The 13,935-nt window shown below is 40.8% G+C and overlaps 1 protein-coding gene across 4 annotated transcripts in view; it reads left to right on the forward strand.

The window, feature by feature from the left end:
* The window catches only part of EIF4B (eukaryotic translation initiation factor 4B), a 34,001-nt gene that overhangs the window by 12,643 nt on the left and 7,423 nt on the right, over positions 1-13,935 (forward strand). For all 4 annotated transcript variants that reach the window (XM_036458502.2, XM_036458503.2, XM_036458504.2 and 1 more), the window contains exons 4-9: positions 1,262-1,378; positions 3,771-3,825; positions 4,422-4,556; positions 9,983-10,126; positions 10,225-10,398; positions 13,473-13,701. In XM_036458502.2, the coding sequence (XP_036314395.1) occupies positions 1,262-1,378; positions 3,771-3,825; positions 4,422-4,556; positions 9,983-10,126; positions 10,225-10,398; positions 13,473-13,701 (854 nt within the window). The remainder of the gene's footprint in view (positions 1-1,261; positions 1,379-3,770; positions 3,826-4,421; positions 4,557-9,982; positions 10,127-10,224; positions 10,399-13,472; positions 13,702-13,935) is intronic.

Consider the following 13,935-nt stretch of genomic DNA (forward strand, 5'->3'; position numbering starts at 1 on the left):
TAGAACTGGAAAGACCAGGAGGCTTGAGTTGCCCCCTGAGATGGAGGAATCCAAGCTTTCCGCCTACCTGGCCTGCCCAGGCCTCCACTTCAGGCTATAAGGTTTCAATTATAGAAGATAAATAAATCCCAGATACCAGGGCCTCCACTTGGGTTGCCAGGGGGTGTGGCCAGCCTGCAAACCATCACAGGCTCCTCGCCCAGGCTACCCCATGCACCAAGGGAACTCCCACCCTGATCCGGGACATCCTTCAGGGCAAGCCAGCTGGCCCCCATCCATGCAGCTGGCCTCTATTCTATCTAATAAAAGAATAATATGCAAATTGACCATCACTCCAACACACAAGATGGCTGTCGCCATGTGGACACAAGATGGGCAGTTGAGAAGAACCAGGCCTTCAGGGGAGGACAGTTAGGAGTAAACAGGCTGGCAAAGGAGTGGTTAGGGGGTCATCAGGCTGGCAGGCAAAAGCAGTTATGAGGCAATCAGGAAGGCGGGCAGGCAAGCAGTTGGGAGCCAGCAGTCTGATTGTGAGAGGGCTGTCCCAGATAGGAGAGAGTGCAGGCTGGGCTGGTCACTCCCTGTGCATGATATACGTGCACCGGGCCTCTAGTAGTAAATCAAAAGGGTAAGGAAAACATGTGGATGACGGAAAGGAGATGGTGAGAAAATAAAAGAATTTGAAAGCAGTCTTAAAATTGGACATAAAGAAAACATAACCTGTTGTAAATAAAAATTAGTACCAGGGAATGTTTTATGAAACTGTAAAGGAAAAAAAGCCTGCCTTTACAATCAGAATAATAAATCTACATATCAGAACCCAGAATAAATACCAAATCGGTGGTTAATAAAGGCATAATATGCAAATTGACCATACAATTGCTATACCCACAAGCCAGTCAGGAGTGAATATGCAAATAAACTCAACCAAGATGGCTGCAGCCACAGAGAGCTTACCCTCAAATTAAAACTAGATCAGTGTGAATTTTTTCCTGTGCTTCAAAGAGTAAAAACTCAGTGGCTGTCTTCTTAGAATTCAGTAGAGGGGTTAGGGATGAGAGAGTTTACAATCCAGTATTGATTCAATCAAATTTTAGGGTTAAATTTATATTCAAGTTGAAGAGGTTTGATAGGGTATATAATGAAGTCTGCTATCCCATTGAATTTTATTGCATATAATTTATGGTGGTCAAAAGAGGCAAATGAACCAAAACATTGATTTGGGAAACATTTTTTGTGTTTGTTTCTTTCTTTACTTCAGATCAGTGCAGTGCGTTTACCACGTGAACCCAGCAATCCAGAGAGGTTGAAAGGTTTTGGTTATGCTGAGTTCGAAGACCTGGATTCCTTGTTCTCTGCCCTGAGCCTCAATGAAGAGGTAATGAAAATAAGGGTGGAGAGTTTGAGGGGTGGGAGCTGACAAATCTGGTATTTATCAAACTGATATTTCTTTAAATTGGTTCAGCAACTGTTTCAAAGGTTTCCAGAATATCTATGAAGGAAAGCATGGGTTATTTAACAGTGTAACACTTAAAAGCCACACAGCGATTCAGCAAGTTCAACAGGCGCCAATAATTCAGGGAGGTATTTAGGTGGAAAACTGTGGAAGAAATTCACCACATCAAGTCTTTAATAGAATCTCACATTCATTCATTCTTAGTTTTGCCTCAGCTCTGGTGTCTTTTCTCCCCCCACCAAAGTATTCTGACCAAATCAAGCCAAGCAGAAAAATCCTATTAATCAGGTTAATATTAAAAGGTATTATCTCATTTCAGGGAAATAATCATGTTTTGTTATAATTTTTTTTAATATATTTTATTGATTTTGTACAGAGAGGAAGGGAGAGATAGAGAGTTAGAAACATCGATGAAAGAGAGTCATTGATCAGCTGCCTCTTGCCCACCCCCTACTGGGGATATGCCCGCAACCAGGGTACATGCCCTTGACCAGAATCAAACCCGGGACCCTTCAGTTCCCAAGCCAACGCTCTATCCATTGAGCCAAACCAGTCCCGGCATGTTTTGTTATAATTTTAAGAGGGTTCAGAAACATTTCTCATTCAGATGTCGTTTGTAATAAATACATGCTCTTAGGAACATTCAGTCCTGCTTTTTATCATTGACCATAGATGTTTTTCTATCTAGATACATTGGTAGTTCAGTAGGGAGAGGAGATTCAGCCAATAATACATGAGATCAAAATAGAGATTAAATCTAATTGTGATACAGTTATTACATGGTTGGTACTACATAGGCCAGGCAAGCAGGATACTAAAGCATTTATTTACCTTTTAGTGTTGGAAATTTGTAATCTTAAAACTTCTTTTTTTTACCTCTAGTGACTTTAGAAATCAAAATAATTACATCTGGGAAGAAAAAATATTTTCTTTTTCTTTCTCTTAATTACAGAAATCCTTCATTTGTTGAGAAGGCTGTTTCCAGTGCCATAACTCTGGTCCAGATCTGCCATTTGACATGATTAAAATCAGCTCCTCTTTAAAATATTTTCCTGCCTCATAATTGAGTACCTCTTTGATAATCTGAAGTAAATGCTAGTTAGAAATAAAAGTTCACTGACATAGTTAAATAGATGAAAAGCTGAAATTACTCCAAAATATTTTTTCTTTAGATCTTATTACTAATTTTTAACTTCTCAGTCTGGATTATAGGAGAGAATAGCATGGGAGAACAGGCGCTGGGTGGAAGGGGTCAATGGGGGAAAGGGAGGACATCTGTAATAGAACTATAAAGACAAAATTTTTAAAAGAATAGCATATAGTTATCTGAAGTTTGCTAGATTAAATGTTAAAATGTCCTCATGGTCCAAACAATGGAGCTGCTGTGTATTTAGAGATTTTATTATAGTGGTATTCAATATAATTCTGGGTATTTTTAACAAATGCAATGTTATCCTTCAATTATAGATTCTACTGTGAAATGAGGAAAAATCAGCAGTAAAATTAATTGGGTTCAAAGTATTATATATAAATAATGATGTGGGCAAGGGAAATCAGAGGGCATGGTATCCTGGAAGAACTGATTTACCCAAAGGTAATATTAAGTGAAAGAATTTAAGATTATACAGAGACCATGCTTTAAGCAACTTTGTGATACATAGTAAGGGCTCTATAAATGCTTGAATGAATAACTACTCTAGATCCAAATGTGTGTTTTGTTTAGTTGTCTGGGAATTATTTTTAACTTATTGTACTTGGTATTAAATTGCCTTTGAGCCGAAGCCGGTTTGGCTCAGTGGTAGAGCATCTGTCTGCGGACTGAAAGGTCCCAGGTTCGATTCCGGTCAAGGGCATGTACATTGGTTGCGGGCACATCCCGAGTAGGAGGTGTGCAAGAGGCAGCTGGTCGATGTTTCTCTCTCATTGACGTTTCTAGCTCTCTATCTCTCTCCCTTCCTCCTCTCTGTGAAATATCAATAAAATATATTTTAAAAAATATAAAAAAATAAAAAAATAAATTGCCTTTGATAGTTGAAAAGTTAAATTAACTATTCTGTGAAATTTATCTTTATAAAAATAGTAAGTTAATTGATCTGACATCATTTAAGCCCAACTTTAACTAAGGGATTATCTCAGTTTTCAAGTTTTTATAAAGGATTCTTTAGCCAACAAATTGGAATGTTGGGTCGATTACAATGTTTTCCCTTTATCTTCCTTCCCCCAGTGCTTCTGCTTTGCCCAGATGTTCAAGGTCCCTCATGGGATTTGTGCATAATGGGGCAAAAGGTTGGTTAATATAGTCCTATGTTCTTAGTCTCTAGGTAACAGGAGAATTCGAGTGGACGTTGCTGATCAAGCCCAGGATAAAGGTAAGGAAACTGACCAGTTCTCCTGTTTGGTTATTGTCAAATTTTAATAGAGGTAGATAGTGGTAGCCCTACTTTAACCTAGAGCGGTACTTAACTAAGGATGATTTTTGCCCATAGGAAACATTTGTTAATGTTCAGAGACATTTTGGGTTGTCACAACTGGGGAGTACTACTAACATAATAGAATCCAGGATTAATCCAATAATGCATAGGACAGCCCCCCACAAGAAAGAATTATCCAGTTCAGAATGTTGGTAGTGTTGATTGAGAAGCCCTGATTGACATAAGTGAGTGTTAAATGTATAATTAGGTACCCAACGGCACATTGGACACAAGAAGGCCCTAATTTATTTATTTATATATATATATATATCAGGAATCCTCCTAATACAGAAGTTGACAAATAAGCATTAAGCCAGTAGGAATAAATGTGAGGAAATGTGTCACTCATTTGAACTGGAGAGTGCACTTGTAACTTCGTGACTGTACTGTGGTATGAGCAAGAAATAAATTGAAGGTAGTTTTCTATGAATGCAATAAATATTGAGCAAATGTTTTTATGGACTTGTTTGTTGTTTTATTTTATATATCTGTAGACAGGGATGATCGATCTTTTGGCCGAGATAGAAATCGGGATTCTGACAAAACAGATACAGACTGGAGGGCCCGTCCTACCACAGACAGCTTTGATGACTACCCACCTAGAAGAGGTGATGATAGTTTTGGAGACAGTAAGTTCATTTTTATCAAGTTCCTTCTTTCTGTGTTACTTTCTCTCTTTTTTTTTTTTTTTTTTTTTTTAGAGACAGTTGTTATAGAGACCCAACAGATTCTACAAAGTAAAGTACTTGAATTAACAAGAGTCCAGCAAGATTGATGGATATAGAGTAGTATTTAGTAGTCCTCACTTGATATCATTGGTAGGTTCTGCAACTTTTAAGTGAAACGGCATGTAATGAAACCAGTTTTACCACAGGCTAATTGATAGAAACAAGAGTTAAGTTCTACATTATTGGATAATTTCCTGTACAAAAATTTCTTGCATTATTAGAAGCAGTAAAAATGTAAGTTTATAAAAATATCTTTTAAAATTACTAAATTCATTCACTTTGAAAATACTAAATGTCTGCCATACATATGCCAGATACTGTTGTAAATTCAGGCTACAGCAGTAAACAAAACAGACAAAAATCCTATACTCATTGGACATTGTTTATACTAAGAAAGAGAAACATCTATATAACAAAAGCCTAAGTTACCATTACGGCAGAGTGACCAGTGCACTCCCACAGGGGGCATGTCACTCAGCCAGAAGCTGGGCTTGTGGCTGGCAAGCATAGCTGCAGTGGCAAGATCCTCTCCTGCCTCCACGGCAGCGCTAAGTAGTAGGGGTCCAGGCTAGTCTGAGACCCCTTTTTGCACCGGGCCTTTAGTCTGCAACTAAAAGATAATTTAAAGGGGAATAAAGAGTGTCATGGAGTAGGAATTAGGATGAATTATAACTTTTACACATATCACCTAAGTGCAACAGAAGGCTTGTAAAATGTTTATGGAGAAAATTGTGCAACTTTATTAAAATACATGCAGAAATACTCAACAATGTATTTTTAAAAGGGAAAGAATTTACTCCTCAGTAAAGAAGTTACTAACTTATTAGTTTTCTTCTATACTGTACTACTTTATAACATAATATCCATGTAACAATGGGGATAAAATTCAAAACCTTGGGAGGGAGTGTAAAAATTTGAAAACTATATATATAGTGTTGGAGGAGAAACCAAGATGGCAGCATAGGTAAACACCAGAATTGCTGACTCGCACAACAGTTTCAGAACTACAACTAAAAGACAAAACAAACATCCAGAAACAAGGAAGCTGGCTGAGTGGAAATTCTACAACTAGAAGGAAAGAGAAAAGCACGCTGAGACTCACAGGAGCTGCAGAAGGCAGAGATAAGGAAGCACGCACACGGAGAGGGCTGACAATTGAGTATGCAGCTGTCTTTTTTAAGTGGGAGGGAGACAAAACTCCCTACTGTTCTGAACTCCAGTTCCAGGCAAGACTTTGGGGACCCAGACTCATTTGGGGAGAAACTGGACTGTCTGGCAGTGGGCAAAACTCAAGGGTGGCTTTCTCTCAGAGGTGCTTGCAGCGATTATCATGGGACACAGAGACCCAGGGGTCTCTTAGGGCAAGGCTGATGGGAAGCAGTTGCTGGTTGCTCCGCCCTGAGACTCCGCCCCATCCTATCTGAGCGCAAAGGCTTTTGCATATGAATGCCCTGGTCCTTTGAATTCTAAACTTACCTAACAGACTGCAGCTGAGTCAGTGAGACTCTGAACATTCAAAAGAAGGCCCAGGGCCCATAGCAGCTTACATTGCTTCACAGATGGGCCTCATCTGGGCACATCTCTCCATAGCACCTCCTTGGAGATCCAAGAGCCAGTGTACCCTGGGGTCAGAATGAGACCATCCAGATTATAACTTCTCAGACCCATAAGGGACATACTCGGGGTCAGACTCCCTGAGCACTGAAGCAAGTCTTATAAGGGTATCTCCAGCACAGAAGTTATCCCATCATAGACACAGCTGATCATCACACACAATTGTCCTGACTGTCAATTCCTGCCAGTGATACCAACAACAATCAAGGCTTAACTACCACAAGACTGTGCACACAGCCCACAAAGGGGTGCACCAAGAGTCCCCCTCAGGTAACTGGGGAGGCTGAGCCACTGGGCCCTATAGGACACCTAGTACATAAAGCAATTCTATCAACTCAGGAAAGCAGCCAAAATGCAGAGATAAAGGAACAGGTCAGAAATGGAGGAAAGCAAACGTCTGGATATAGAGTTCAAAACCACGGTTATAAGGTTTTTTAAGAATTTTCTAGAAAATGTTGATAAATTTAGCAATATCCTCAGGGATATGAAAAAGGACCAACTAGAAATTAAGCATACACTGACTAAAATAAAAAATAATATACAGAGATCCAACAGCAGACTAGAGGACTGTAAGAATCCAGTCAAAGATTTGAAATATAAAGACGCAAAAAGTACCCAACTGGAAAAGAAAAAGGAATCCAAAAATATGAAGATAGTGTAAGAAGCCTGGGCAACTTCAAGCGTACCAACACCCGAATTATGGGGGTGCCAGAAGAAGAGAGAGCAAGATACTGAAGAAATTAATATATGTAAAGATGTAATATGCAGATTAGCTAGGACATCTTAAGGCGTCACAATCACCTCAGGAGGAGCTGCACGCACAGATAGGCGGGAGGGGACTGTATGCTGCTTCCAGCCCCAGTGGACACACGCTAGGGGTGGGAGTGTGCTATGAGAGCTGTGGTGCAGCTCAAAGCAGCCCAGGTTCTGGTGGGTGGTGGTGACAGGAGCGAAGCGGCCTGGGTCCTGGGTGCCTTAGGGAAGCCAGTGTTGGCAGCCAGGGGAAAGAAGTCCTATTCTTGCACGAATCTTTGTGCATTGGGCCTCGTAATGACAAAACTTCCCCCACCTGATGAAAGAAATAGACTTACAAGTCCAGGATGACCAGAGAATCCTAAACAAAAGGTATTCAAGGAAGACCACACCAAGACACATCATAATTAAAGTGCCAAGAGCAAAAGACAAAGAGAGAATATTAAAAGCAGCAAGAGAAAAGCAGTTGGTTACCTGCAAGAGAGCATCCATATAATTATCAGATTTCTCAACAGAAACTATGCAAGCCAGATAAAGAGCTTCACATATAAGAAAAAGCTATAGGAGTTCACCACCATCAAACCCGTATTATATGAAATGCTGAGAGGTATTCTTGAAAAAGAAGAAAAAAGTAAAGATAAAAATTATGAACAACAAATACATATCTATCAACAAGCAAACCTAAAAATAAATATCTGAGGAACAGAATAAACTGGTGAATATAATAGAATGGTAGTGGACTGGCAATTCTCGGGGGGAAGGGTGTGGAGGGTGCAAGAAGAGATTCAACAAAAATCACACACCTATGGATGAGGACAGTGAGGGGTTAAGGGCAGAGTGGGGTGGGAACCGGTGTAGGGGAACTGGGGAGGTGGAAACAATTTAAAAATCTGGACAATAAAGATTTAAAAAATCAAAACAAATATATGTATGTATGTATGTATGTATATAGCCATAACCAGTTTGGCTCAGTGGATAGAGTGTCAGCCTGTGGACTGAAGCGTCGCAGGTTCGATTCCTATTTAAGGGCATGTATCTTGGTTGCAGGCACATCCCCAGTGGGGGCTGTGCAGGAGGCAGCTGATTGATGTTTCTCAACGGAGAGAGATAGCTAGAAACGTCGATGAGAGAGAAACATCGACCAGCTGCCTCTTGTGCACCCCCCACCGGGGATGTGCCCTCAACCAACATACATGCCCCTGACCAGAATCGAACCTGGGACCTTTCAGTCCACAGACCGACGCTCTACCACTGAGCCAAACCGGTTTCGGCGTGTCCTTCAATTTATAAATTTAAACTATCATAGAATGTCTGTTCACATAGACAAAATGATGGCCTTTGCAAAATGAAATTATTGTTTATAAAAATGTAGTAACAAAATTAATACTCCTCTTTGGTCTTTATGCATCAATGATTAAACTCAAAGTATTGGTTCCTGTTTAGAAAATGAGATTTCTCTTATAAAAATCTGGCTTCCCAGCATTATCAGCTGCCTCCTGCACACCCCCTATTGAGGATGTGCCCACAACCACAGTAATATGCCCTTCACTGGAATTGAACCTGGGACCCTTCAGTCTACAGACTGTCACTCTGTCCACTGAGCCAAACCGGTTAGGGCATGAGTTCCCAGCTTTTGTCAGAAAATCGGAAGATCTAGCAAGTTTGCTGAAGTTAAATAGCCACTACTCCCTTTTATACTATTCACAGTTGCCTCCTGAGCTACATTTCTTTGTAAAAATTTCTGTCATTAATGTGTGTGTAAAATAAAGTTTATAATTTTTTTCAAATAATGTCATGGACACATTTAGTAATTACATTTCTCAGTTTTGCTTTGTATGGATGCCCTCTAATTTACTTAATCTATGAGAGAACATTACAATGAACCTCCTTTTGTACTTGTGTCAAGTTATTAGCTCAGGAAAAATTCCTAGAAATATTGGCCCACAATACAGAATTTAATACATAGTTCTCAAACAACTTTGAGATTAGTTGTACTATTTTAAAATCATTAATAGTGTAGGAATTGACTTTCTCCTCTAAACTTTGCCAACACAAGATGTATCATTTATTTTCATGCTAAACTTAAGTGATATCTGATTGGATCTTTGGCACCAAAGTTATAAGATTCCAACTATATTTTCTTCAAATGTTATATACTTACACTAGAGGCCTAGTGCACTAAATTCATGCATGGGTGGGGTCCCTAGGCCTGCCAGTGATCAGGGCCTCTCCGGCCATCTTGCCCAGTCCCAATAGGGGCCAGGCTGGACGGAGCCTGCCGGCCACTGGATATGCAGAAGGGAAGGACCTAAGCTGGCAATCGGACATCCCTCTCACAATTCGGGACACCTCGGGCGATATAGCAGTGCACCAAGCAGCACGTGGTCAGGGAGGAGCCCAAATCAGGGCTGGGTACTACACCACTCTTGCTCATCCTAACCTGCTGCCATGGAATCTGGAAAGGCTCCCTCCATGGCAGCTGAGCTCACCAGTCATGAGCCAGCTTCTGGCTTAGCCGCACTCCCCCTGTGGGTGCACACTGACCACCAGGGGCAGCTCTTACATTGAGAATCTGTCCCCTGGTGGTCAGTGCGCATCATAGCGATGGGTCATTCTGCCATAACAGTCACTTAGGCTTTTATTATATAGATGTTTTAATACCTAAATCTTTAATCCTGGGAAATTTATTATGGGCTGTATTTTTCTCTCCCCTAACTTCCTCCTAAATTGTTAGTCCAGCAATGTGTATTGGATTGCTAGAGAAAAAATTATGAAGTCAAATAAATACCAAGAATACTTCAGTAAATACCAAATACTTCAATACATATTCTTCTATACAATGTGACATTTTTATAAAAATTGATACAGCAATGAATATGAACTCATGAAATCAAATACCTAATTGCCTCTCTTGTTTCTTTAGTGTCCAAAAATATGTTTTTTACTTGTCTCTTCTCCAGAGTATCGAGATCGAGATCGTTATGATTCAGACCGATATCGTGATGGGTATCGGGACAGTTATCGTGATGGCCCACGCCGGGATATGGATCGATATGGTGGCCGAGATCGCTATGATGACAGAGGCAGCAGAGACTATGATAGAGGTCATTATAAAACACCATTAAGTTAAATTGCTTTCTTTTAAAAACTTCTTTCTTCCCTCCAGTGTGATGATCACAATTTGGTGTATATTTATTTACAGGCTATGATTCCAGGATAGGCAGTGGCAGAAGAGCATTTGGTAGTGGGTACCGAAGGGATGATGACTACAGAGGAGGCGGGGACCGCTATGAGGACAGATATGAGAGACGTGATGATCGGTCATGGAGCTCTAGAGATGATTACTCTCGGGATGATTATAGGCGTGATGACAGAGGTAATCATTTTATTATGCTTGCTTAATGAGGCAGACCAATGAACAAACTAATGGGGAAATTCTCAGTTATGTTCAAACCCCTTAAGTGGACACAGATAAAATTTGTATATTGTGAAGGATGCAGCAGAGTGTAATGGAAAGAGCATTGGATATGAGTGACATAATGGAAATAAAAGTATTTCTAACTTCCTTTAGTATATAGATATTTGGGTCAAAAAGTATTGAGTAAACTAAGTTGGAAAGGAAAAAAAAAACTTTTTCCGACATCTTTATGATATGATCAAATTTTTTTTTAATATATTTTATTGATTTTTTTTTTTTTTTTTTTTTTTTTTACAGAGAGGAAAGGAGAGGGACAGAGAGTTAGAAACATCGATGAGAGAGAGTCATCAATTAGCTGCCTCCTGCACACCCCCCACTGGGGATGTGCTTGCAACCAACGTACATGCCCTTGGCCCGGAATCTCACCCGGGACCTTTCAGTCCACAGGCCAACGCTCTATTCCCTGAGCCAAACCGGTTTCGGCGATATGATCACATTTAATAAGCTATACTTAAAGTGGGTGGTATTTAGTCCTAGCTTTCTAATGAAGGCAGTAATAAAGTCTCATAGCTAGTAATTGACACTATGGGGTTCAAAACCAACCATTACTGATTTCAATGCCATTACTAATTACCACAGTAATTGATTATATTAATTAATGCTAAGATGTTAGTATACCTATTTTAAAATTATGCCCCTAATGTTATAACATTTCTATAAAAGTGTGTGTTCTAAATCTGACCTCTAAAACAAGTATTACTAAATGGCCAACATTTGTGTTCTGACTTTAGTGATATCGTTGAAAAAGTAAGGTATCTGGCCCACAGTTTTTCTATTTTCAGACAAAAATCCCAGCCTTTTTTTTTTTTATTGATTTTTTACAGAGAAAGAGAGAGGGAGGGACAGAGAGTTAGAAACATCGATGAAAGAGAATCATCGACCAGTTGCCTCTTGCACACTCCCCTCCGGGGATGTGCCCACAACCAAGGTACATGCCGTTAACCAGAATCAACCCAGGACCTTTCAGTCCCCTGCTGACAGTCTATCCACTGAGCCAAAACGGTCTCGGCCAATCCCAGTCTTTTAACAACCTTTTATCAGCCCTGACTTGGTGCCAAGTGCTTTATGTACATCATCACCTATAGTCCCCCAATTAAGGAAGGGAGACCTAGACAACTATCAAAACACAGTGGGGTGACAGAAGTCACAAGAGCCATATTGAAAGTCCAGCACAGTAGTCTTTGCTCCCTCAAAAACACAAAGCAAAAATTTTTTTCTACAAATTATTTAATTCTTAAAAGCAATGCTGTTATCTGTTTCCATTCAAGGAATGTATAAATATAGAGGCCCGTTGCGGGAAGATTCTTGCAAGAATAGGGCTTCCTCAGGCCTATTTCTGCAATAGGGCTTCCTGGGGCCCAAGCAAAGCAGAGAAAGGAGCGATGCCCACCAAGGCAAGCTTCACTCCTATCTCTGCTGCCTCCCTCCCTTCTCCATCGCTCTGCTCCCTTGGCTTCCTTCTTGCTCAGTGCCTGTATGCAAGTTGGGGACAGTGAAATAAGAAAGGGCTAGGGAGCCGGCACCGGTTTGGCTCAGTGGTAGAGCGTCAGTCTGCGGACTGAAAGGTCCCGGGTTCGATTCCGGTCAAGGGCATGTACCTTGGTTGCGCGCACATCCCCGGTAGGGGGTGTGCAAGAGGCAACTGGTCGATGTTTCTCTCTCATCGACATTTCTAGCTCTCTCTCTCTCTCCCTTCCTCTCTGTAAAAAATCAATAAAATATATCTGAAAAAAAAGAAAAAGAAAGGGCTAGGGAGTTCTAGCTGGTTTGTCTCAGTGTTTAGAGCATCTGCCTGTGGACCCAAAGGTCCCAAGTTCGATTACAGTCAGGGCACATGCCTGGATTGTGGGCTTGATTCCCAGTAGGGGCCGTGCAGGAGGCAGCCAGCGATCAGTGATTCTCTCCTATCACTGATGTTTCTATCCCTCCCCCTTCCTCTCTGAAATAAATATATATTGTTTTAAATTTAAGGGCGGGGAGGTGGGGAGAAGGGCCTGGGGGAATGAGCCTGGGCTGAGCTGCTTTGGCTCACTAAGAGCGGTCCTTGGGGACAGGTTCACGGGGTTTGCCCAGGATGAGCTTCACTGCTCATTGCTCCTGGTTGCAAGCCTCAAGGGTCCTTTAGAGTTTCAGAGGTTCACACCCGTGGGAGAAGAGGAGAGGGGAAAGGCAAGGGCTTGCTCCTGGGAGGGAGAATGCACATAGGCTTTCGTCTGTATTTTTTTCTGTGTGAAATATTTAGAATAAACACCGAATTTGAGAAACATGGTTTCCTTGAAACACTCAAATTTATCTTTTGAGAAATGTTGGTAACTTGAATCAAAGTCCTGTAGAGCTCATTCATGTAGTAGTCTATTGTAGTTGAAAATTTCTTCCCAGGAAGTAATAATAATAATCATGATAAAGAATTGGTTGTTTTGTGTAAATTATTACTATTTTTAGTCTTTCTCTTAGTCTAGTAGTACATCATGGATGTAGTAATAGAAAGATGGATTGGGCTTGATTATTCAAACCACCCATTTTCTAATCTCCCTTCTTAACCTCTGCTGCATTGGCTAGGCCACTAATCTCAATCCCATTATAAAAGCTTTGTCTGGGAATCTGGCTTCCAGCCATCAGCTTCTGATTTTGAAAACCTATTACTTAGCTGAAACTGATTTGGCTCAATGGATAGAGCGTCGGCTTGGGGCCTGAAGGGACCCGGGTTCGATTCCTGTCAAGGGCATGTACCTTGGTTGCGGGCATATCCCCAGTAGGGGGTGTGCAAGAGGCAGCTGATCGATGACTTTCTCTCATCGATGTTTCTAACTCTATCTCTCTCCCTTCCTGTCAGTACAAAATCAATAATATATATATATATATATATATATATATATATATATATATATATATATTTTTTTTTTTTTTTTTTTTTTTTTTTTTTTTTTTAAGAAAGAAAGAAAACCTATTACTTAGAGTTTTATTTTATGTAGGTCCCCTCCAAAGACCCAAACTGAATCTAAAGCCTCGGAGCGCTCCTAAGGAAGATGATTCCTCTGCCAGCACCTCCCAGTCCAGTCGAGCAGCCTCCATATTTGGAGGGGCAAAACCTGTTGACACAGCTGCTAGAGAACGAGAAGTAGAGGAGCGGCTACAGAAGGAACAAGAGAAATTGCAGCGTCAGCTGGATGAGCCAAAACTAGAACGGCGGCCTCGAGAGAGGTGAGGTTATTGTCGATATGAATTTCCCATCTCTGAGTCCAGTAGTTCTTAGTAGGGGCATTATATCCCCAGGGGGTACTTGGGAAATCTGTGTGGATGTTACTGGTTGTCATTTATCAGTATTTAGTGCACATGGGCTGGGCCTGTCAGGTGGTCTGCAGTACATGGACGGTTTAACCCTGTGAAGAGTCGTTGTCTATCCTTCACATTTTTCAAAAGGCCTGCTCAGTTTAA

Source organism: Pipistrellus kuhlii, unplaced genomic scaffold (assembly GCF_014108245.1).
Source record: "Pipistrellus kuhlii isolate mPipKuh1 unplaced genomic scaffold, mPipKuh1.p scaffold_m20_p_3, whole genome shotgun sequence".
Taxonomy (NCBI): Eukaryota; Metazoa; Chordata; class Mammalia; order Chiroptera; family Vespertilionidae; genus Pipistrellus; species Pipistrellus kuhlii.